Genomic DNA, 24830 nt, shown 5'->3' on the forward strand with positions numbered 1-24830 from the left:
TTTCAGCATGTGGAACTAGGATTAAGGGAAAGATACATAATAGATCATTTTTATAATATGTTCATTAGATTCTGAAGGGTTGTTTTGTTTTCCCTTTGGATGGAGATAACATTGTCCAAAGCTCTCTGAATGTGGCTGTCCTAGCTCTCTGAACTACTAAGAGGTGGCAATTTCCTTTAAGTATTAATTACACATATCCACATCTCATATCTATTACTAAATTATAAACTCATTGAGGGTAAGGACTATATATAATATTATTTATGAATTTCTGGGGCCAACCTAACACAGAAAAGCATGTAATAGATAATGGGCTTCTTGAGTTTGAAGCTGACGCCAATGACTCTTGCAAGTGAATATATATATGCTCAGCAGAGAGACAATTCACCAAGCAATTTTAATTCAATTTGACAATTATTTAATGATCACCTACTACATTCACAATACTTTGTTAGCAGTAAATGATCCATTCTGCTCTTTGAGCCCCAATCAGTTGCCAAGTCTTCTATGATACCATTATAATTGTGGCTCATCTTCCTACTAACTAAATTCTATAAGGACAAGGCCTTGTCATTTGGCAGTAATTTGGAAAAAATAAATTTTCTCTCCTGGCTCCTAGCAAAGAATTCTATATACATTAGATATGTGCAGCAGAAAAATTGTTCATTGAATAACCAGGTGAATGACTGAATAAAATTTTAAGTAGAATGCATTTAAGAAAAACACACTTACTAAGCTATTTTAACAATATAATGATCTAAGATAATCTTGAAGGACTTATGATTTTAAATGCGATCCACCTCCAGAGCAGGAACTGATGCAGTCTGAATGTAGATTGAAGCACAATTTTCTTTCACAACATGTCTTGCATGACTACATATAAAATAAATAAAATTGTTTCCTGTCTCAATGAAGGAATATGAGAAGAAGGGAGGGATTGGAACTCAAAATTTTAAAAGTTCAATGTTAAAAATTTTTACATGTAACTGAAAAAAATATTTTTTTCAAAGTCAGGTTAAGATTTACAGAAATGCTTTTTCTCTAAAATGTGTTTTAATCTTTTTCACCTTACCCAGGACAAAAACAGGGAAATTAAGAAGTATTGTTTTAGGATAAAAGATATTGAGTTTTATTGTGAACAAATTGAATTTGAAATGCCAATAAACATCCAGTTTAAAATGTCCAACAGGCAGTGAGTGATAGAGCTCAAGAAACCAGGACTGGTTTAGAAATCGGTGAATCATCTGTATACAAATGACATTTAAATTTATATAAGGAGATCAGATCACCAAGGGAGAGAATATAGAGAAACAGGAAAAGAGGATCTCAGACATAACCTTGTGGGACATCAACAGTGACATTATGCAGCTGAAGATTCATCCAAGGAGACTGAGTCAGGCATATAGAAAAAAATATGAAAACCAATTGAAGAGAAAGCATCTGGGGAGGGGGGGTTGATTACTGGTATCAAAAGATTCAGAGAGGTTAAGAAAGATTGAGAAATGACTTTAGATTTTGCAATTAAGAAATCCTTGGGTCACAGTGGGGCACAGACAGTTTAATGCCTCTTTGGGCATAATTCCAGATTGTTCTCCAAAATGGTAGGATAAGTTAATAGTTCCACCAAAAGTGAATTAGTCTTCCATTTTTTTTCACATTCCCCTTCACTTTTTCCTATTCAGACAATCTTATAGGGGATAATATGGAATCTAAAATGGTTTTAACTTGCATTTCTCTAATCAGTAATGGTTTAGACCATTTTATATTATTATTAATTCCTTTGATTTCTTCATCAGAAATCTGCTTGTTCATATCTTTTGACCATTTGTCAATTCTGGACTGACTTGTATTCTTAGAGATTTGACCAAGTTTCTTATATATTTGAGATATGAGACCTGTATCTGAGAAACTAAATATCCCTGCAATTTTATTCTTTCCTTCTGATTTTGGCTATCTTTGTTTTATTTGAAGAAAAACTTTTTTTTAACTTAATGTATTAAAAATCCATTTTATTCCTATTAAATCTAATTATTTATTGTTATTGGTTGATAAGTCTGTTTTTAAGGATAATTATGGAAAGGAGAAAACCTCTAATTTTTTAAATATTTATAGTAACTCTGTGGTGGCAAAGAACTGGAAATTGTAGGATACCTCTCAATTGAGAAATGGCTATAAGTATGGTATATTTGATTAAGATGAAATGCTACTGTGCTATAAAAATGATGAGTTCAGTGATCTTAGAAAAACATGGATAGATTTGCAAGATATAATGAAGAGTGAAATGAACGGAACCAAGAGAATATCTACACAGTAACAGCAAAATTGTTTTAAGAATGGCTTTGACATTACTTGTACAAAAATATTTATAGCAGCCCTGTTTGTGGCGGCAAAGAATTGGAAATCAAGTAGATGTCCTTCAATTGGGGAATGGCTTAGCAAACTCTGGTATATGTATGTCATGGAACACTGTTGTTCTATTAGAAACCAGGAGGAATGGGAATTCAGGGAAGCCTGGAGGGATTTGCATGAACTGATGCTGAGTGAGATGAGCAGAACCAGAAAAACACTGTACACCCTAACAGCAACATGGGGGCGATGATCAACCTTGAAGGACTCGCTCATTCCATCAGTGCAACAATCAGGAACAATTTTGGGGTGTCTGCAAAGGAGAGTGCCATTTGTATCCAGATAAGGAGCTGTGGAGTTTGAACAAAGTTCAAGGACTATTCCTTTCAATTAAAAAAAAAACAAACAGATATCTTATTGTCTGATCTTGTCACCTAAGACTTCTCTTCTCTTCTTTAAGGATATGATTTTTCTCTCTCATCACACCCAATTTGGCTCAAGGTACAACATGGAAACAAAGTAAAGACTGACGGAGTGCTATCTGGGGGGGGGGAAGCAAGATTGGGGGGAAAATTATAAAAGTCAAATAATATCTTTAATAAAAATTAATTTAAAAAAAGAATGGCTTTGAGTGACTAAGTTATTTTGATTATTACAAATACTCAAATCAACTGCAAAGGTCCTATGAAAGAAGATACTGTGTGCATCTAGAGAAAGTACTGATAAATAGAAGTATGTCTATAATGATTTTCCCTATATATGTACACACACACACACACACACACATACACACACACACACACACACACACATTTTATGTCTAATGGTAGCCATCTCTGAGGTGGCATGGGGAGGAGAGAAAAAAAGGGAAAAAAGAAAATTGCACCATAACTTTCTTATATATTTAAAAGGAATATGGGGTGGCTAAGTGGCGCATTGGATAGAGCACCAACCCTGGAGTCAGGAGTACCTGAGTTCAAATTTGACCTCAGACACTTAATATTTAAAGAGCCTTGTGGCCTTGGGCAAGCTACTTAGCCCCATTTGTCTTGCAAAAACCTTAAAAAAAGGTATTTTTTTTAAAAGGAATAGCAACTTGTACATGATAGATTTGTTGTGCCATGTGCAATCATCTTTTTCTATTCTACTATAATATAGAAATGCTTCTTTTTATTTCTTAAGACAAGAATAAAATAAAGAATTTTTTTAAATCCCCAGTAATTTTGAAGAGAACAATCTCCTTTAAGGTCAGATGTCAGCTTGTAGAGAGTTTAAAATCAAATCAGAGAATAAGAAGTGATTGTACCTACTGTGAATTGGTCTTAGAGCTAGAAAGAACAAGGTTGAAGAGACTGAAAAGAGAGAAAGTGGGGCTACCCACTTCAGGTGGCTTTTTTAAGGAGTTCACAGGAAGAGAGATACAAGATGATAGTAAGGATGGTGGATTCTATTGGATTTTGTTGTTTATTTAATTTTAAAAGAATAGGGAAGACTGGATACTGTAGGCAATAAGAAAGGAATCAGTAGATAAGAGAGACTGATGGTGAAGAGAGGATGGGGATAATAGAGGGAGCAATCTAATGGAAGTGACAATAGAGAATAGAAATAGAGATTCATGTAGAGGAGTAGGCCTGAACAAGGATGTTTCCTCTGCATTCAAGGCAGAAGGAAAGAAAAGATAGAAGAGGGGGATGGTATCAGAAGGATATGAGATGAAAAATGGGAGGGGGGCAAGAAAACTTTTGCCAAGTGGACTCTATTTTTTAGGTGAATTATGAGGCAAGGTCTTCAGTTGATGTAAGGTGGTAGGAGGGAGTGGTGTAGGAGACTGGAAAACAAGGGAAATTGGTTTAGAGCAAGGGTTACGGTGAGTGAAACAAGGAAACCATTGAGAAGACAGGGATGCTCTTGCTTCAGGGTCCTGGATGGACACATTTTCAGTGGACTCCCTTCAATGGTTTCAAGCTTTCCTCCACTTTTGTTTAGTAAAATATGAACAGGAGTGAAGGAGTTGGGTGGTAGTATTAATATAGCATTGGGGATGGGCAATATAATAAGGGAGCAAGTGATTTTGGTTCATTAGGAGATCAAAGTTTGGAAGGAAGGACATTATATCCAGAGTAAATTTGATAATCTGGGAATATATGCAAAAGTATTGGAGGGCACAGTAAGAAAGAATTGAAGGTTTAGGAGGAATAAGACCAAGGGAGAGGTGGAAAGCTAACAAATTATGATCAAATAAAGAAATTTCAGAGCTCATGAACATAGAATTGGAATGGTAAAATCCATGAAATAATTATTCCTGTGCATAGCAGAACTGCTGTAGTTATATGCATTATTAATGCTTGTTAATTGATTGGTTTAGCTTTCACCTTTTCAACTTCATATGCAAATAACCTTTGAAGGTCCTTGGGCACTTGCCTTGCTTTATCCTATGGAGTTCCTAACAAAGTGCTAAGGGCATGGTAGATGTTCAGTACATATTTGCAGGGCTAACTAAATCTATAGAGAGAGCACAGCCCTCCATACACAGGGAAATTTGAAAGGTTTGGATATCTGTTTCACCAGTATTTTATTAACTCCTCAAATTCCTGTGATCATCCATTTACCATCTAATAGATTTAGAGATGTCACTTTTTCAAAGTCTGGGTTGATGTAGTAGTGTTTGGTGGAATAGGTGCTAGACTCAGAGCAACTGAGTTGAAATTCAGTGGTTCAGTGGGGGGGAAGAAAAGCTGGGTCTGGAACTGGGAAGTCCTGAATTCAAATTCTACCTCAGACATTATCCATTTGGGTGACCCTGGATAAGTCATTTAACCTATTTGCCTCAGTTTTTTCATCTTTAAAATGGAAATAACAATAGCACATATCCCATGGTTTTGGGGAGGGTTCTGTAAATATTTGTAATATAATCTGTAATAATTCTTAGCACATAATAATAGCTAACATTATATAATGCCTACCATAATCATATTAAATCCTCACTCTGTCACTATGCATATCCTTGGGCAAATAACTTAATTTTTCTGGGCCTCCGTAGTCTCATCTATAAATTAAGAGAATTGTATTAGACATTATCCAATACTAAATCTGTGATCTGATTATTTTCCAAATATTTGAAAGAGTCCTCCCTCACATACTGACCCTAGAGAGGTAGGGAGGGTGTGTAGTGTTATGATGGTTAAGCCTAGAATCAAACCTGCATAGTAACAAAGCAGGGGTCTGAACCTCTGGCTTACAGATTCATCACTCTTCTCATTGCACCATGATGAAATTCCATTTCTTTAAGCTGAAGGATTTTCAGATGTTTATTAAAATGTAAAAATGCCAGAGGGAGGAGTTCATCCTTTAGCATGAGTTAATTTTGCAGGGGCTCTCCATAAGATAGTATGTAGAGGGCAGCTTTTCTTTAAATTAATGGAGTGATTGGTAGAAATGACTGTGATTTTACTGGGGGTAGTAGGTGGGAAAGGAAAGATTCTGAAGACAAATCCAACTATTCCACACTATGGGTCAGAAATATGTCATCACCAACATAATTATGCAATTCTCCTATTTTAATCTTTATTTGAAATAATAAGGGGAGAAAGAGTTAAAAATAGTCTTATTCCTGTTTCCCAATATTCAGGCCCACAAGCCAACAAAATCCTGAACAGATGTAAAAACATATGAACTGAATTTTGTTTAACTATTAACACACAAAGAAATTCATTTTCATACTGGAAGTGAAGAACAACATCTCAATAAGTGATCACATACATACTCATTTCACTTATAAAGTCTCATGTTATATAGTACCTACTAGAAGTTTTAAAATTGGTTAATTTAATTGGAGATAGGCAATATACAAGAGATGGATAATATGCAATAAGTTTTTGTAATAGAAGCATTCTTATACTCCATCAAGCATCCTTTTAGCATCACCAAATAGATAAATGTTGTTTTCCCTGTTAGCCTCATACAGCCCAATTTTCTACACAGACTAAGGGATTTGGATGATGAAAAACCATGGGGAATTTGTTCAGCTGTACTGGGACATGATTCTGCTTACTATATCAAGGAAGCTTGCCATGGGTAATATGGGAAGTCATGGCTCTGGGTGAAATCCAAGGTCTCATGCTTTAAAGTATTTCTCTGCTGGAGAGAAGTAGAGCAATCCAAATCTTTGGAAAGGGACCATGGATAACACCTATGTCCATCTCTCAACTTGAAATTTTTCTAGATCTTTAAGAGGGCAATGGGATAGGGGAAAAAAAGGTGATATGGCTACTACCACCTTTTGGATGAGCTGGAAGACATAAATTACAATACTTGTGGGATGATGGAGGACCACCAGGCCTTATTGTCTGGCTCTCACCATACTTCTATAGCTTCCAGACCTCTGGGCAGGATAGTGTTACCTGATCTGCCAATGCACTTCAAATACTACTGGACTTTTCCATGGACAACACAAATGAATTCTCTGATATGTGCCAATGTAAAGTGTAAGTTCCTTAAAAGCAGGGTTATCCTGTTTTTCTATTTTTATCCTTGCTTCTTTAGCATGGTGTTTAATATGCCATAAAGGATAAATGAATTAATGATTGAAACCTCACTATCACATCTGGTAACCAATTTCATGATTTGAAACCTTTACTGGTAAACAAAAAAATTTCTTTCCTGTTATATTAAAATGTGATCTGTCTCCCTGTTAACTCTTGTTACTTCTCACCTCTGCAGGTAAGATGAAATCTAATTTCTCTTTTCAGATATTAGAAGAGAGTGAATATATGACCTCCTTCTCATTAAATCATCCCTTCTCTCCAATTTCTTTTAACTGTGACAGAGGGTCATGAGCCTAATCTACTTTGTTAGAGAAGAGACTCTCCCTTTGTGAATAGTGGTCTAATTCTTATTTATTGTCCAGATGGGATGAGTTTTAGTCTGTCTATATAAGAAGGCAGTTCAGTTTAGGAGAAAGTTCACTGAACTTGTAGTCATAACTGGATATGAATCCCATTTCTGTCATTTTCTTCCAGTGTGACTTTGGCTATGACAATTACTTGTTCTGGGCCTCAATTTCTTTATCAATATGATGGTGTGATGAATTAAATGACCTTTAAGTACTTTTTTGGCTCTAAATCTATGGTCCAAAATGATGTTATCTGAGAGGAAATCTTGAAAAGTGTCCTCTACCTAAACATATTAAACTTAGTGGCTTGCCACAGTGCCTATATATATATATATATATATATATATATATATATATATATATATATATATATATAGCTAGCCACTTCTTTGGGCTAGGACACTAAAATGTGTATAGCATCAAAAAGGCACATGAAATCATCAGTCTTTCCTATTTTATTATGTATTTATTAGCATCTCAACTTAAGAAAGGAGAGGAAAATACTATTTTTGTTGAAGGAAGGGAGTCTTGAAAAGGCCAGTGTTTGGATGATGTGGACTCCAGACCCATGGCAGGGGTAGTAGTGTGAGAAAGGTACAGGAAAATGACATTCCATGTAATAGCCTCATGTAATGATATCTAAACCACATCATCTATTCTAGATTTAATTCCTTTCTGATCGATGACTTTCAGCATTAGAAGGACCTAAAGAGGGCACTGAGTATACCCTTATTTCAAAAGGTATCAGCTCAATAATATTTAACAAGTTAGCTATTCAAAATTTTGTCCAGTAGAGTGGACTACCCCATGAAGTAGCTTATTCTACTTCTGGTCAGTACTAATTATTGAAAAGTTTTCCCTTAAATTGAATCTAAATTTGTCTTTAGTTGATTTTCATTCAATGATCCTAATTCTGTCCCCTTCTGGGGCAAGTAAAACAACTCTCTTTAGCATGATAGCCCTCTAAATACCCCAAATTTCCACTTACTCTAACTAATCACCTCTGGACAAGTGACCCATTTATCACAAGATCTCCTAAACTGTCTCTTTGTGGTCATCCTTCTAACTTTGTTTGTTACTATCTTTTCTAGAAAATCCTATAAAACAAAGAACAGAATTTTCCAGATACGATCTACCAAGTTATAGCTACCATATAAGAATTGATATTGGTGTGTGTCTGTGTGTGTGTGTGTGTGTGTGTGTGTGTATGTATATATATATATACCTATATTCATTTCTATATCTCACCTTAATCCATCTAGATACTTCGATTCTATTAATGAAGTCTAAAATCACATTAGCTTTTATTTTGGTTAAAAGCAATAAAGCATGTTGAGCTTGTTCTCTCTTAAAACCTCTGTATTATTTTTTCAGGAAAATTTTCTTTGTTTTATACTTGTTTAATTGGTTACTTGAAGCTAAGTAGAGCATTTTATACTTATCTCTCTTAAATTCCATCTAACAGATGAGATCATTGTTCTATCAGAGTATCATTTTATCCTGCTGAAATCTTTTGAATCCTGTAACTCAATGTATTAGTAATGCCTCCCATCTGAAATTTGACAAATAGACTATTTTTTACCTAAGTCATTAATAAAAGTGTTTAAGAGAGCTGGGTTAAGGACACGTCTGTGGGACACTCCATCAGACCTCCTTCTAGGTCCATTAACCATTATTCTTTGAGCCTTGCCATTCTGAATTCTGAATTCACTTGATTCTACTTAACATTTAGCCCACATCTCTCCATCTAGTTCACAAGGGTATTGCTATTTATAGAAATGGTATTCCCAGTATCTAATATTTACAATATATCATCTTACCCTAGCTCTTTCTTCCTTTTAAAAAGAATAACATTTTGCTGCTATATATAAATTGATTCTTTTGCATTTAGCACTTTCAATATTAATCCCAACATCCATTATGGCATATAGGAAAAAACAAAAACAGCAGCAACAGCATTGTATTCAGTCAGAAGGTGGGTTCTGGTCTGAAACGTGCTGCTTACAAGTTTGTGAACTTGGCCAAGACACTTACTGCTTCTGAGTATTTGCTCAGTTTTAAAGCAAGGATAATATGTGTATACACTACTTATTTTAAAGGATTGACATAGAAATTATATATAATAATCTATGTGAAGCTTTCTTTCTACATGGTGAGGAACCATTTAAAATAAACCTATTTTATGGATAGTGAGCAGGGTATAATATCATAGCAAATTGTCAAGACACTAACAACAGGGCTTAAGCCTGTTCTGCAGCCCAAATTGGCCTTTTTATATATGTGTTTTGCTCTCATTTGTTGATTCAAGGAAAATGGATCTTGCCTTCTGCCCCTTAGAAGGAGGAGGCTTGGTGGGGATGCTTTTTTCTAGAGTCTTCTGGGTGACAAAAGAAGTGGGGGAGTAGTCCTTGTGAACAAGATCTTTAGATACTTTAGAATCTTGCCTTAGGCATGGAAAACAGGGTCAAAAAGTTCAAGCTAAAATAGACCTTAGAGATCAATGAGTTCAATCCCTTCATTTTATAGATGAGGAAACTGATGAGGTAAAATAACTTGCCCATGGTCACTTGGCTTCTGTCTGCTTCATTTTTTCTCAACTATAAAATAGAGATTATAATAGGACCTACTTCCTAAGGTTGTTATGAGAATAAAAGGAGACTGTAATTTGTAAAATTGCAAATTACTGGACACTAACTAGTTCATTCCCTCTTCTCTTCATCTTCTCTAACCTTGGTGCCTACATTTAGAAGTCAACTATAGTCAACTATAGTGAGAAGGAAGATGTTAGACTGGGAAAATAGGTAGAAAACAGAGGTTGGGGTAATGGAAGTTGTGGATGAAGATGAGAATGAGGTTCATTAGGAGTGAGGAATTTTCAAGAATAAGAGAGGAAGGGGCAGCTAGGTGGCGCAGTGGATAGAGCACTGGCCCTGGAGTCAGGAGGACCTGAGTTCAAATTTGGCCTCAGACACTTAATAATTACCTAGCTGTGTAGCCTTGGGCAAATCACTTAACCCCATTTGCCTTGCAAAAACTTAAAAAAAAAAAAAAAAAAGAAGAGAGGAATCTTGTTCCAAAAGAAAAATATTGAAAATTTGAGATCTTAGATTTCGAATGATGATGATGATGATGAATGAGGTCTAGGTTAAGGTAGGGTTCTATAGTGAATTGCCTGGAATCAATACAGCAACCAAGTATCTCAGGGAGGATTCAAACCAGGTCTTCCTGGCTCCAGTTTCAGTGTCCAATACATTATGCCATGACCCTGAAAAACTTTCTGCTCCTAATATTCAAATAAAACTGAGAAGAGTCATTGCTCTCACTACAATGAATTGGACTAAGAAAGATAGTTAGATGATCTAGGTGCTTAGAATGCTGGACCCAAGGGAAGGAAAACCAGAATTCAAATCCAGTGTCAGATACAAACTAGCTGTGTGGCCCTAGGCAAAGCACAACTTTGGTTTGCTTCATTTTTTCTCAACTATAAAATGGAAATTATAGTAGTACCTACCTCCTAAGGTTGTTACAAGATAAAATAAGATTAAAATTTGTAAAATAGTTTGCAAAGTATTAGGTACTTATTGGACACTATAAATGTTCCTTCCCTCTTCTCTAGGTACTCAAAGCTTGGAGAGGTTGGTTTAGTAGATAGAAGAGAGTAGTGAGAAGTAGAATGAGGCATAAAAGGCTGCCACTGAATCAAAAGGAGAAAAGAATTAGAAGTGTTGGCAGCAGGGCAGTCAAAAGTGACAAACTTTGCAAAAAGGAAAATGAAGGGTTGAAATACCATTGAATTTACTATGAAATAGTCATTATTGGTTTTAAAAAGGAGCCAGAATGCAAAGGTTTACTGAGTGACTGGGTCAAGAGGAAGCAATAGTAGATTACTTAAAAGAATTTCAGTGATAAAAGGAAGTAGACCAAGTCTGAGAGATAAAAAGAGTAGCAGAAAGAAAGGAAAGATTTGGCTTTTGTTTGTCTTAGACAAGAAGTGATTTGAGCATGTGAGAAATAATGCAGAAGAAGACACAGAGGATTCCAGAGAGAAAAGGAAGAATGAAGGTCATTGCTGAAGCTGAAGGGGATGGAATCAAGGGCATAGATTGAAGAATTAAAGTAGACAAGAATGAAAGTCATCTGCCTTCCCTTTAGTTGAAAGAGAAAATTCATGATGAGAAAGAATTTTGAAGTATAGAGGGAGGATCAGATTAGTGAAGTAGAAAATGATGTCTACTTAAAAGAGGGCAGGGATGGATTTAGGGGATTGAGTATAAGGAGGATTTAGGACAGATAGGAAAAATAAATGATAAGGAATCATCCACGATGAATCAAGGAATTAGAGAAAGGGGAGCAAGAAAGCCCAGCAGAGCTTAGACAACAAGAATTTGTAACAGTTAAATCACTATAAGCTTCATGATTTTTTCTCCAAGATTTAGAAGGGATAAAAAGTAAATTCCAATGGTAATCCAGGGGTGAGTACTGAAAGGTTATGAAGGTAAATGATTCTAGGTAACTAAAGCATCATGGATAAGTAGAACAGTTATATGTAAAGATGCATACCAAAACATGTATGCTTCAGATAAGGAAATACTTCCTGACAGATTGACCTAAAGTAGATTAAAAAGTCTAATGACTTTGTGCCTGTGATTATAAGGAGTCCTTTATAGAGAAAGAGGAGCTATTCGACTGGGAAAATAGGTAGAAACTAGGAGTCAGGGTACTGAAAATTGTGGATGAAGATAAGTCTGAAGCTCATTAGGAGTGAGGAAATGTTGACAAGAGAAGCCTATAAAGCACAATGGTATATGTACTGCTAAATGGGACTGATGTGGGATGAGACTAAATTGGATAAGGATTAGAATAAGAAGGGAGAGGAGTCTTGTTCCAAAAGAAAAAAAATATTGAGAATTTGAGGTCTTAGATTCTGAATGATGCTGATGATGAAGTCTAGGTTTAAGGTGGGGCTCCACAGTGATTTACCTGAAATAAAAGTGGGTATCATTGGTATCAAACAGGTTAAGCAACTTGTTAGGCCAGGAACCTTTTGCTGGTTTTATCTGGAGTAAGGATAAGTGGAGTGGGAGACTGTAAACTAAATGTTTAAGTCTTTGAGGGAAGCTGGGAGAGCATTTTCGGGAATGATAGACTGAAGCAATGAAAATGGAAATTGTAATATAAGAACTCCGAAGTGCCTAGCATTCTCTTCACTATACTCAAAGAGGCCATAATTATGATTATAAATTATAAAGTGATAATTATGCAAAGAGAAGTATCTGAGTGATTGTAATAGAACAATGATCTGAAGAAAGCAAGGAGGAGTAAAGATTAGGCTGGTTCCTTTTAGTTATAAGAGTGGAAATTAGGGATAGAGAAAATGATAGAGTAAATCCTTTTGGAAAAGTGTATTAAAGGATGTGGTGCCATTAGAGGAAAGTCTCTTTTGTTTCAGATAAAAGGTAAAAGACTTGGTTGGCAGGCAAGAGGAGAAGGGTAAGTAAGGATGTAGGTGTTTGTTCACAAAAGAAGCCTACAAAGCACAATGGAAGATGTACTGCTAAGTGGGACTGATGTGGGGTAAGACTAAACAGGATAAGGATTAGAATAGGAGAAGAGATAGGTATTTGTGTCCAGATATGTGGGGAAAAAAGTGATAGACTGAAACAAAATATGGAATTTGGAATTTGGAGTCACTGAATGTGATTATATATCTCACCTCTATGCCTTTGTGTGTAGCACTGTGTAAATCACTTAAACTTTTTGAGCCTGTTTCCTCATCTGTAATATGAAGGTCTTGGTTTAGATGACCTCTATGACTCTTCAGCTGACTTTCATGACATGGACTCAAGGCCTTTCATATGGTTGCCGTCCCTTTGGACATTCTCCAATGTATCCATATTCCTCTTTTTTTCGCCAAAAGTTCATCTATTTCATTTTTTTCAACATTCATTCATATTCATTTTTATATTTTTAAGTTACAGAATTTCCTTCCACCTTCCCTTCCCACCCCCTCCCCTCAGTTTGGAACAGTCCAATTAACATTGTACATACATATTTTTGATAAACATGTTTATGATGCAGAGAAACCAGGACATGGGAGAGATGAGATCAGTTGGAGACAAACTTTGTAAATCTTTTGTTTGCATTGTAAAGGGAATCTTCCTTCCTTTATCATCTAATTTAGACCACACCTGAGGGCCTGACCTTCAAGCTGATTTGGATTGTTTTTTTTGGTGGGGCAGCCAGGGAGCACAGGTTCTGGAAGATCACCCAAAAGAGACCCCTCCCCAAAGAGGCAAAAATCTCAGATAAGGGACTTGGGTCACTCCCACATCATCACCCCCTCCCATAGAGAATTTAAGAAGATCCCAGGGAGGGGCCCAGTCTCTTTTACCTTCCAGTCTCCTGATGAACCCTGGCCTGCTGACCTGGTCAATTCAATCAGCAATCCACATGGTCTTCTCTTTAAACTCTTTTTAATCTATCACTTTCTTAATATGCTGTAACTTCCTTTAATAAATCTCTATTTTCTTTCCAAAACCTGCATTGCTGAGTGTGAGTCACGATTCATCTTGGGGCAGGACCGAACCCAAGAAAGAAATCAGCAGCAACAGTTACAGATCGCTCCTTTTTGGTATGAGGAATTAGGATTAAGGGAAAGCGATACATAAAAGATGATTTTTATAAAGTGTTCATCAGATTCTGAAGGATCGTTTTTTTTGTTTTGTTTTGGTTTTTTTTGGTTTTTGGTTTTGTTTGTTTTGCTTTTCTTCCTCTGTGTGGGGATAACATTGTTCATAGACAATCCACAATAGTTTTGTCCAAGCTCTGGGAACTGCTGAGAGCATCTGCTTCCATCAAGGTTGATCATCTCACAATGCTGTTGTTAATTTGTACATTGTTCTCTTGGTTCTGCTCCCTTCACTCGGCATCAAATTCTATAACTCATTCCATGCTTCTCTAGAGTCTGACCATTTATGGTTTGTTACAGAACAATAATATTACATAGTGTTCATGTCCATAACTTTTTTAGCCATTGCCCAATTGATGGGCATCCCCACAATTTTCAATTCTTTACCACTAAAATAAGAGTTGCTATGGATATATTGGAACATATGGAACTTTTCCCATTTTTTTTATGATTTCTTCTGGCCTAGAATTGGAATTGCTGGATCAGAGAAAGAACGGTTTTATTGCTTTGGGGGCATAGTCCCGTATTGTTCTCCGGAAAGACTGGATCTGTTCACAACTACTTGCAATGCATCAATGTGCCAATCCTCCCACCCCCTCTCCAACATTGATCATTTTCCTTTTTTCTCATCTTAGCCAATTTGATAAGTGTGATCTGATAACCTATAGTTGTTTTAATTTGCATTTCTCTAATCCATAATGATTTGGAGCCTTTTTTCATATGATTTTATGTATAACTTTAATTTCACCATTTGAAAACTGACTATTCATATCCTTTGACCATTTATCAATTGGGGAATGACTGGTAACTTTAGAAATTTGATGTAGTTCCCTATTTTATAAAAAATACCTTTATCAGAACTCTTAGTTGTGAAAATTATTTCTCCACTTTCTGCTTTCCTTCTAATTTTAGCAGCATTGATTTTATTAATGCAAACCTTTTAATTTAATATAGTCAAAATCATTCATTTTGTAGTTTCTAATGAACTCTGTTTCTTGTTTGGTCATAAATTTGTCCCCTTTCCATAGATCAGATAGATAGAGTATTTCTTAGTCTTTTAATTTATCTATGGTGTCACCTTTTATGTCTAAATCATGTACCCATTTTGACCTTATTTTGTTAAAGGATGTGAGATGTGGATCTATGCCAAGTTTTTATCATATGACTTTCCAGTTTTCTCAAATTTTTTTTTCAAATAGTGACTTCTTATCCCAGAAGCTTATGTCTTTGGGTTTGTCAAATAGTAAATCACTGTAGCCATTTACTACGGTTTCTTTTGAACATCCTAATTCATTCATTAGAATAAGAAACTCATTTCTTAACAGTACCAGGCAGTTTTGATGACTGACACTTTATAGTACAGTTTTAGAGCTAGGCCACCTTCCTTTACATTTTTTTTCATCAGTTCCCTTGCTATTCTTTTTTTTGTTTTTAGGTTTTTGCAATGCAAATTGCATTAAGTGGCTTGCCCAAGGCCACACAGCTAGGTAATTATTAAGTGTCTGAGATGGGATGTGAACCCAGCTACTCCAGTGCTTTATCCACTGCGCCACCTAGCCACCCCTCCCTTGCTATTCTTGACCTTTTATTGCTCCAGATGAATTTTGTTACTATTTTTCCTTACTTGGTGAAATAGTTATTTGGTAGTTTGATTGGTATGGCACTGAATACATAATTTAATATGGATAGAATTGTCATTTTTATTATATTAGCTCAACCTAACCATTAGCAATTCATATTTTTCCAGTTATTTAGAGATGACTTTATTGTGAGTGGGAAGTGCTTTATAATTGTGTTCATATAGTTTTTGGGTTTGTCTTGGGACAATGTCCCTCTTAAACAAAGTCCCTTGGAACTAAATAAATGGTCTCTAAGACCCTTTCAAGCTCTAAAATCATAAGTATTCTCCAATATTTATTCTGTATCTATCGCTATATTTATTTTATTATTTGAATGACCTGCTTCATCCAGGTAAAATACTGTAGAGCCCTGCTTTAACTTGAACCTTATCATCATTCAGCATCTAAGACCTCAAATTCTCATCATTACTATCATATATCTACAAATCCCTGACTTCTATTTGTCCTCACCTCTACCAATACAATGTACGCTCCTTGAGGTCAGGAACTATTCTTTTCTTTTCTTTTTCTTTTCTCTTTCATTTCTTCTCTTTTTCCCCCTTCTCTTCTCTTTCTTTTCCTCTCTTCTTTTTTTTCTTCTCTTTTCTTTTCTCTTCTCTTCTTCTGCTTTCTTCAAATCTTACACTCCACACTCATGCAGAGAATTTTGAATATAGGAAATTTGTCATTAAATTTTGTTTTATGCCGTTAAGGTTTGTTAAAGTGTAAAATGTTATTTGTTTCTGAGATGTAAGTTGACTCCTATTGTTCCATTATTAAATGTAAAATTTTTAGTCTCCTTGCTCCCAACACCCAGTTTCCAACCTTTTTTTAACCTGGTTTTGATCACTCAACTGGGAGGGATTTCCCCTTTACCCTGAATACCCAGATATTGGGCATGACTATAAAAAAACGTGGCCTAAATAACCTCTGAGCACTCTCCCTGATTGTCTTTCTCTCCTTCTCTCCTTATCTCTTTCTCTCTGTCTCCCAAGCAACCTCACCTTACTCACTTTTGTTCTCAAAGTGTCACTTCTAAAGGAAGAGAAAGTGTTTAATCTGTATACTTTGCAGCAATCTATAATAAATCCTGACCAGTTTTTAAATCCTAGGGGGTACATGAATTCATTCACTTTTCATAAACTCTCAATCTCTATTGGAGACCCCAGTTCTCATCCACTACAACACTAGCACAAGGCCTGCCAAACAGTTGCTACTTAATAAATGCCAATGGCTGACTTGTAAAATTTGTCCATTTGACTCATCTCAACTCAGAAAAACATAGTGAGTGGGATAAAGTCTGAGATTTCTTCAGGAGAGTATTATAGATTGGAGGATAGTTAACTCTGTGCCCCTCCTCCCTTGACAAAGCAACTTCTGGGAGTCAACTGACCCCACCTTATCTGTTGAAGTCCTATGACCATTCAATTCCTGTGGTTGAAGAGATAATCTGGTTTCAGTTTGAATTTTATGCTCTTTTCCTTAGATTAGTCTACATTGTAAAACCACATTCCTCATTAAAGGGGTGGGTCAGTGGGGGGCAGGAATTGAGTTAGGATAAATGTGATTCTTGGACCTTTTGCTTTGACCTCAATCTCTGTAATTGATTGGGGCCTTTCCTTGAGAAATGAATAAAGCTTTCTCTTCATGGCTTGAGAGATCTTGGAAATTTAAGTGACATTTGTCCCGCACAATAGGACACTGAGTGAAAAGAAGAAATAATCTAGATTCACAAGATATAGTTTAATTCCTGCCTTTGCTAGAAAATGTCTATATGCCCTTGGGCAAGAAATAGAGCTAGTAAAATAGCAGAGGCTGAATTTGATCTCAGGAAGAGTCTTCCTGACTCCAGACCTGGAACTCTAATGCTCTATGGTGCCACCTAATTGCCTAGTCCTCACTTTGCTGACCTGCAAAAGGAGGAATTGGAATAAATGGCCTCTAAAACCCTAGATCTGATTCTGCTGTTGTGGATTTAGGCAATTAGGTGGTGAAGCAGAATCCTGGCCCTGGAGTCAGGGAGAACTGGATTCAAATCCAGCCTCAGATACTTCCTTGGTGTGTGGTCCTGGGGAAGTCACTTGATCTCTGCCTCAGTTTCCTCCTCTGCAAAATGGTGATAATCAGGAGTGTTGTGAGGATCAAATGAGAATGCTGTGAAAAATGTAGATTGATGGTCTTCACAGGGTGTGGAGGGGAGCCCTTAGGGAATTCATTACAAAGGGGGAATGGCCCAGCCAATCAAAAGACTGGAAAAGGTTTTTCTAATCCCATTCCTGGGATAGATCTTGACCTAATACTACTGAGTTTTCGAAAGTAGGTAATTGAATATTAACCCACACATCCCCTGTGACTATTGGGGTTCATTTAGGGGCATGTCATGGAATGGATGGACCTCTTGTAACTCAAACTCTGAGAGCCTATGAACATCCAAGAGGAAGGGGAAAGAGTTTCTGAAGACCATAAATTACCTGACTTTGAAGATTAATTCATGCTTCACGCCTAGGTGAAGTACCTGTACCTTGCAAGATGTATCTTGCAAGATTTGTGAATAAAATGTACCATTTTCTCTCACTCTAGCAGGTTTTTCTTTTCATTCATTTATAACAATGCTAAGGACAGAGAAAATAAACATTGTTTATTATTGCTCTTGATGTAGTTATTATTATTATTATTTAAATCTTGCTTCAAAAACATTCTGTGTGACCCTGGATAAATCACTTAACCTTTCCTGTGAGTGTTTTCTTATTTACAAAATGGAACAGTCAAAATCAATTCCAAGCCCCCTTCTAGTTCAAGGACTAGCTTTTAAGATACAAAGAACCTAAGTGTTTAAGATATAAATGGATTGTTTCAGTTGGGGTTTGGGGTGAAGGTTGTACTCTGAGCAGAGAAAGAATTTACTAAGAACAAGATTGTAAAGAGATGCTTTAAGACTATTTAAGAGAAACTACCGACTTTTCCTGGATTAGTTTAGAAGTACCATCTGCAAAGGCACAATTGATATGCTAATTAGAAATCATCATTATTTATTCATTAAAGGAGTTCTAAGAACCTCTACAATCACCCTTTGTTAAGAGGAGGAAGCAGAGCAGAAGAGGAACCAGATAGGAACAGGCTCACAAGGGAAGAAATTAGAGCTGGGAAAAAAAAAATCCTTCTAAGTAACCAAGCATTTACCAAGGTCAAGATGGAGCCCGGAGGATCAACGGGAGGGATGGGGGAACACGTGTGCATATGATTATAGATAGCCTAACCCTAAGAGGCCCAGTTATGACTATTTAATTGAACATTTCTTGAACCATGGAAATACAGTGAGTACACTGCATTAGCAGAAGACCCAGGGGGCAAAGACACTAAGAGAGGCAGAAACTTCAGTTAAAAATGATGCCAGGAAAGAACCCTCAGCAAATATAACATTTGATGGATTTTGGCTCCACCTTTCAAAGCTGGAAATTACATTTAGAATTTAAAGGTGGGTGATGATGCACCAACCTGATTCATGGCTCTGTAGTAAGAGGAGAAAATTTTACTATAAAGAAAAAGGTACTGTTTCTTCTCTTACCCCCCCCAAAAAAAACTATGATTTATTAGGAATCAAGTAATGAGGGTGGTGGTGAGGATGAGGCTAGCAATAATTCCAGTGGGAATAGACTGATTACTCCAATCGTGCTGTACCTTGACAGCAAAATTAGGCAAGTTGGAAAAATGTATTAGGAAAAAAATGATGCTTGAACCAGTCTTGGGGGTACAGGGAAGAAGGCAGACTAGATTGAATGTGGCCATAGAAAAGCTTTCACATTAACAGATTGGTGACTCCTGGATCTAACTAGTTGAAGTATAAACATTGCTACTGCACGTCTACACACACAAACACACACACACACACAGACACACACACACACACACAAAACTTCTGAAGAACTCTTTGCTTAAGCTTTGCAGAACTCTTTGTAGAGATGAATTGTATAAAAATGTATGTATGACAGTACTCAAGTCTCTCTATTTTACTCTACAGGACGATTATTTGGATTTTGGGGGAGAAATATTATCTTGAACAGAACCTAAGTAAAGGTAGCACCTGGTAGATGGGGTTTATTCAGTAGATGTAATCATAGAACTGATTAGTCTTGATTAATAAATGGTTCAAGTGCTTTGAGGTATGGACCAAGCCTGAGTCTATCTCAGATACTAAGAGGACTGGCAACCCAGAACAAGATCTTTAGCTTATTTACCTCATTTATGAGATGAGATAATGAACATTTTCTTCACAGGGTTGTTGTGAAGAACAAATCAATAAATTGGTAAACATTTATTAAATGTTTAGGTGTAGGGTCCTGGGATTGGTGCTGGAGATACAAAAAGAGGCAAAAATGAAATACTACATAGAGCAGTTTGTTTTCTGGTTCTTAAAGTGATTTATGTTGTTCTTGTTCAGTCATGTCCAATTCTTCATGACCCCATTTGGGGTTTTCTTGGCAAAGCCACTGGAGTGGTTTGTCATTTTCTTCTCCAGTTCATTTTTCAGATGAAGAAATTAAGGGAAATGGGGTGAAATGCCTTGCCTAAGGTCACTTCACTGTAATATTTGAGACCAGTTTTGAATGCAGGGCCTCCTGATTCTGGGAGCAAAGCTCTATCCACTGTACCACTTAGCTGCCCAAAGTGATCAATAAACATTATATATAATTATGGGAAATTTGGCCAAGAGACGAAGTAATAGAACTTAAGAGTGAGGTCAGATGGGAAGAAGATAAATAGCAGCCAGAACAGGTGTGGACAGGTGGATGTCCTCTAGTTGGAGCAAGTGAGTACTATGAGAATTTCAAGAAGGATGTTGGAAAAATAGAGACTAGAACAAAATCAAATACACAGTAGATGGCTGAAAGCTAGGGTAATATGATACAAGTCAGTCATGGAAATTCCATGGAGAAATGTTGAGGGACAAGTTAGGCTCCACGGGCCAGAGGCAACTGGTTAGTAGAATTAAGGTAATAAGTTGAATTAAAGATATCTAATTGCCAAATTTTACACACACACACACACACACACACACACACACACACACACGTGGCAAAGTGGTAAAATGCTTTGTCACATCCAGACTTAGAGAACCAGAGTCAAATTCAAGATAACAGATATGATCTGATTAAGACAGATTTAGAAGAACTATCTCCTCCTCCTGCCTTGTGAGGAATGTAGGGTTTTGGTCTTCACAGGGTGAGGGAGGGCCCCCCCTAGGGAATCCATCACAAAGGGGCAATGGCCCAGCTAATCAGAAAACTGGGAAGGTTTTCCTAATCCCATTCCAGAGATGGCAAATTCAGGATTAGAAAAATCTAGTTCTCAGGTGATCAAGAGTGATTTAGAGATCTTGACCTAATGCAATTGAGTTTCCCTATGAAGATCGGGGTTCATTAGCATATCATGCATCCTATGATGTGGGGGGGTCATATTAGGGACATGTCATGAATTCTGAGAGACTATGAAAATCCAAGAGGGAGGGGAAAGAGTTTCTGAAGACCATAAATTACCTGATGTTTGAATACCACCTCTTGCCTCATGCTAGGTGAGGTACCCATATCCTACAGGATTTGTGAATAAAAATGTACAATTTTCTCGCATTCTAGCAGGTTTTTCTTTCATTCATTTATAACATTCCTGTATGAGTTTTAATGGATGGTTCTTATTGTAGGCTAGGAATCAAAGGAACTTTAGAAACCAAATCCAATTCACTCATTACTTATATTACAGTAGGAAACTGAAGCCCTGGAGGCTAAGGTCAAATGGATAGGATTTGAATCCTGACTCCTAATTTGCGTTCTTAATAATAGATCCAGGCAGTCATCTTTCCATTGTATCAAGCTGACTTCCTTTAGTTTTGCTGTTTTACCTGTATGACTGACTGTCTTTGCTTCAGTTTATTCAATTTAAAAATGAAGAATGGGGTTCTGTTGTTCACTCATTTTAATTGTTGCAGATTCTTAATGATTCTGTTTGGAATTTTCTTGGTAAAGATACCAGAATGGCTTGCCAGTATTCCTCCAGCTCATTTGTTACAGATGAGGAAACTGAGGCAGACAGGATTAAGTGACTTGTGTGACTTGTCACACAGCTGAAACGATATTTAAGCTCAGGTTCTTCTGACTCCAAGTTTTAAATTTTATCCACTGTGCCAAATAACTTCCCCAAAATGAAGAATAATTTCTGCAATTGCAACCACATTGTAAAAATGAAACAAAAACTTTGAAAGACTTAAAAATTAAGACCAATGCAATGATCAATAACAATTTAAATAATAATAAATAAATAATAATAATATATAATAATAATATATAATAATAAATAAATAATAAATAAATAATATTTCCATTCTCCTGAAACAGAGGCAGAGCAAATACATAGAATGAAACATGTTTTTAAACATGGAAGAGATGGCAATTTGTTTTATTTTATTATGTATACTTGTTAATGTGCTTTTTTGTTCTCCCCCTAATTCTTTCTCCTTTCTTGAGGGGTTAGTGAGGGAGAGAAAGTGAGGAGAAAAAAATAAATGCTGGTTAATTAAAAAAAGAAATTTAATTTTTAAAAATTGAAGAGGATAGGCTAAATAACTCATCTTCTTCCTAGCTCTAAATCTATGATCCATTTAGTTTCCTCCTTTTTTAAAAGGGTCAGATTTTTGTACTTACTAGATAATTAATCAAATTTATGTCTTATGAATGGCTATGGGCATGGGTATTGCTTTAATAAAAGAAAAATAACTCTGAAGTCTGGCTTAAATTGCAAAGATGTGACACATGGTTTTTAATGAAGAAAACATTTTATAAGCCCTTAAGGAACCATATCAGTTATAGCCATGAATCTCAAAGCTGCCTTCTGACCTAGAAGTGGTACCAGCACACATATATTTTTTTAATCTAGGGTTTAAACCTGGTAAAGAGGAACATTCTTGGATTGTTTGGAGTCAGGATGCCCACATGACCAGCAGTTATAACCTGCCAAGTAGCTACCAAGAACCTAGACATAGGGGGAAGGTACTGGAAAGGGCACTGGAAAGAGGGGAAAGCTTATTGGAGAGGCTGACTCAAGTGTAATGAATTCTTCTAGGATATATACATCCTCCTGCTCTTATGTCTGATGAGAGCCACAAAATCATCCAAAGTATTTGCTGGTCAAAGTTTAGCAATCCTCTCTAGTACCAGACCATTGGGCTGGCAGGGGGAAACTGAACTGTAATTTTTGCCTTGCCAATATATAACTTCATTGCACAAGGATAAGATAAGGGAAAGATCAATATGTGCAGATCTTAGTTTCATAGATTTAGAGAATTACAGGGGGGACCTACAATATTATAAAGTTTTTGAACTAGCATGCTGATAGTCGAAGTATAAATTCAATTAAAAAATTACTTTTGTCAGGTAGTCATCTTTGATTTTCAATATTTGCAAACAATATTCCTCACTCTCTTAACTGATTTCTGACTTCTACTTTCCTCATCTACCCCACTGATCCAACCAATAAAACAATACACTCAGTGTTAGAGAACCTTCTATCAGCTAAGACCTTTACTAGCCAGGCTTATGAGCTCATTTATTTTCAGTTCAATATCCTGCTGCACCAGATGCTCTCACTTCCTTTTCCCCTATGCCTTCATTTAAAATTTTCTCTTTTCATTGTTCTCCTTCAGTCTAAAAAGTCTGTTGTTGAAACCAAACTTTTGAAAACCAAATTGTGGCAGATGAGTCTAAAGACTATTTCTACTCTGTAAAATAATTGAATAGGTAGAATTTGGAGATGCAATGGGAAAAATAAAAACCTAAAGGACTGATGCAGGGTGAAGTAAACAGGACCAGAAAAATATACATAACTCTATTAATGAAAGTAGAACAAAAAAGAAACTGAATGAGGTAAATTTTCCATGATTAAACTTGACCCCAAAGAAGGAGAAGAGAAAATGGATATTATCACATTTTGTAGAAGTAGGTAAATTTTCCATGATTAAACTTGACCCCAAAGAAGGAGAAGAGAAAATGGATATTATCACATTTTGTAGAAGTAGGAAACTCTAGTTTGAAACCCACTATCAACCTGGGTTGATATTTGGGTCATTGTTGTCTTTCTTATTCCCCTCCCCCAAGGTTAGGGAAAAAGAAAGAAAAGATATTTAGAAATGAATGATATAAAAACAAAGATATAAATACTATTAGTCTCATATTGATTGGTATTACTCATCATATCCTCTATGGTTCTGGCCCCAGGGACACAGAGTTACTTGTCAATTTATCTCTAGTTCTTAGCTTGTCACAAGCAAGAGTAATTTCTAAAGAAATGTAAGGAAGGGAAGGGTTGATTAAGGGCGGTGTGCAGAACCAAGATGGTGGTGTAGAGGCAGAAATTCCCAGAAACTCTTCTCCAGAGCACTCCAAATGCCATAAAATTATGATTCTAACCAAAATCTAGAGTAGCAGAACCCACAGAAAGACTCAGGAAACAATTTTCTGGCCCAAGACAACTTGGAAGATCCATGGCAAAGGTGTATTCCACCAGGACCAGGGTTGGGAAGAGATGCAGCCCAGGTTGAGCTGTGCTGCATTGGAGGAAACTGACTCTAGTCTTCCAGGAATGGCCCAAGGGGTGCCTGGGTCCATGGCTGCAAGAGCAGTTTTCATACCTCTCAGGGACAACTTGGAAGGTCAACAGGAAAACTCTGCTGCACAGTGAGCATGGAGCCCAGGACAATGTGGGGCTCAAGGGTAGCTGTGCTCTAGGAACCTGGGGAGTCACCCAGCAGCTGCTTCCAAAGTGCTCAGTCCATGGATAATAAGGGGGTTGGGAGAGACTGCAGAGGTCTCTCTGCTATCCCTGGGGCAGCACTCCTGCTTTGCCCACCATAGAATCAGTCTGGGGTCCTTTACTGCCGTAGTAGAGCAGGGACCCTCCTCACAGCTCCAGGGCAGAGGGGAGTGCTTGTCATCATCCACAGACCAGAGCACAGATCATGAGAGCACAGACCATGAGAGCAGTCAGAGCCTCTCATAAGGTCCCTGCCCCGACCCCTGCCCCAAAAAAGCTTTGGAATTACATTAAAATCAGGTCATAGGCTGGGAAAATGAGCAAAAAACAGAAGAAAAAATAACCTGATCATAGAAAATCCTTTGGTCCTATGCAAAGATGACAAATTCATAGCTTCTGTATCCAAAGCCTCTAAGAAAAATAGGAATTGGTCTCAGGCTATGGGAGAGTGCAAAAAAAAGACTTTGAAAAGCAAATAAGGAGGTAGAGG

At 36.7% G+C, this 24830-nt stretch overlaps 1 protein-coding gene across 3 annotated transcripts in view; it reads right to left on the minus strand.

Annotated features, from left to right (window-relative positions):
- Nucleotides 1-24830, minus strand: part of LIN7A (lin-7 homolog A, crumbs cell polarity complex component) — a 189442-nt gene that overhangs the window by 18869 nt on the left and 145743 nt on the right. The window contains exon 5 of one of the 3 annotated variants that reach the window (XM_074226515.1): nt 5310-5392. The exons of the other annotated variants lie outside the window; for them this stretch is intronic. Within the exon in view, the coding sequence (XP_074082616.1) occupies nt 5339-5392 (54 nt within the window). The 3' untranslated portion in view covers nt 5310-5338. The remainder of the gene's footprint in view (nt 1-5309; nt 5393-24830) is intronic. 3 annotated transcript variants of the gene reach the window in all.

This window comes from Macrotis lagotis, chromosome 2 (assembly GCF_037893015.1).
Source record: "Macrotis lagotis isolate mMagLag1 chromosome 2, bilby.v1.9.chrom.fasta, whole genome shotgun sequence".
NCBI classification, from domain to species: Eukaryota; Metazoa; Chordata; class Mammalia; order Peramelemorphia; family Peramelidae; genus Macrotis; species Macrotis lagotis.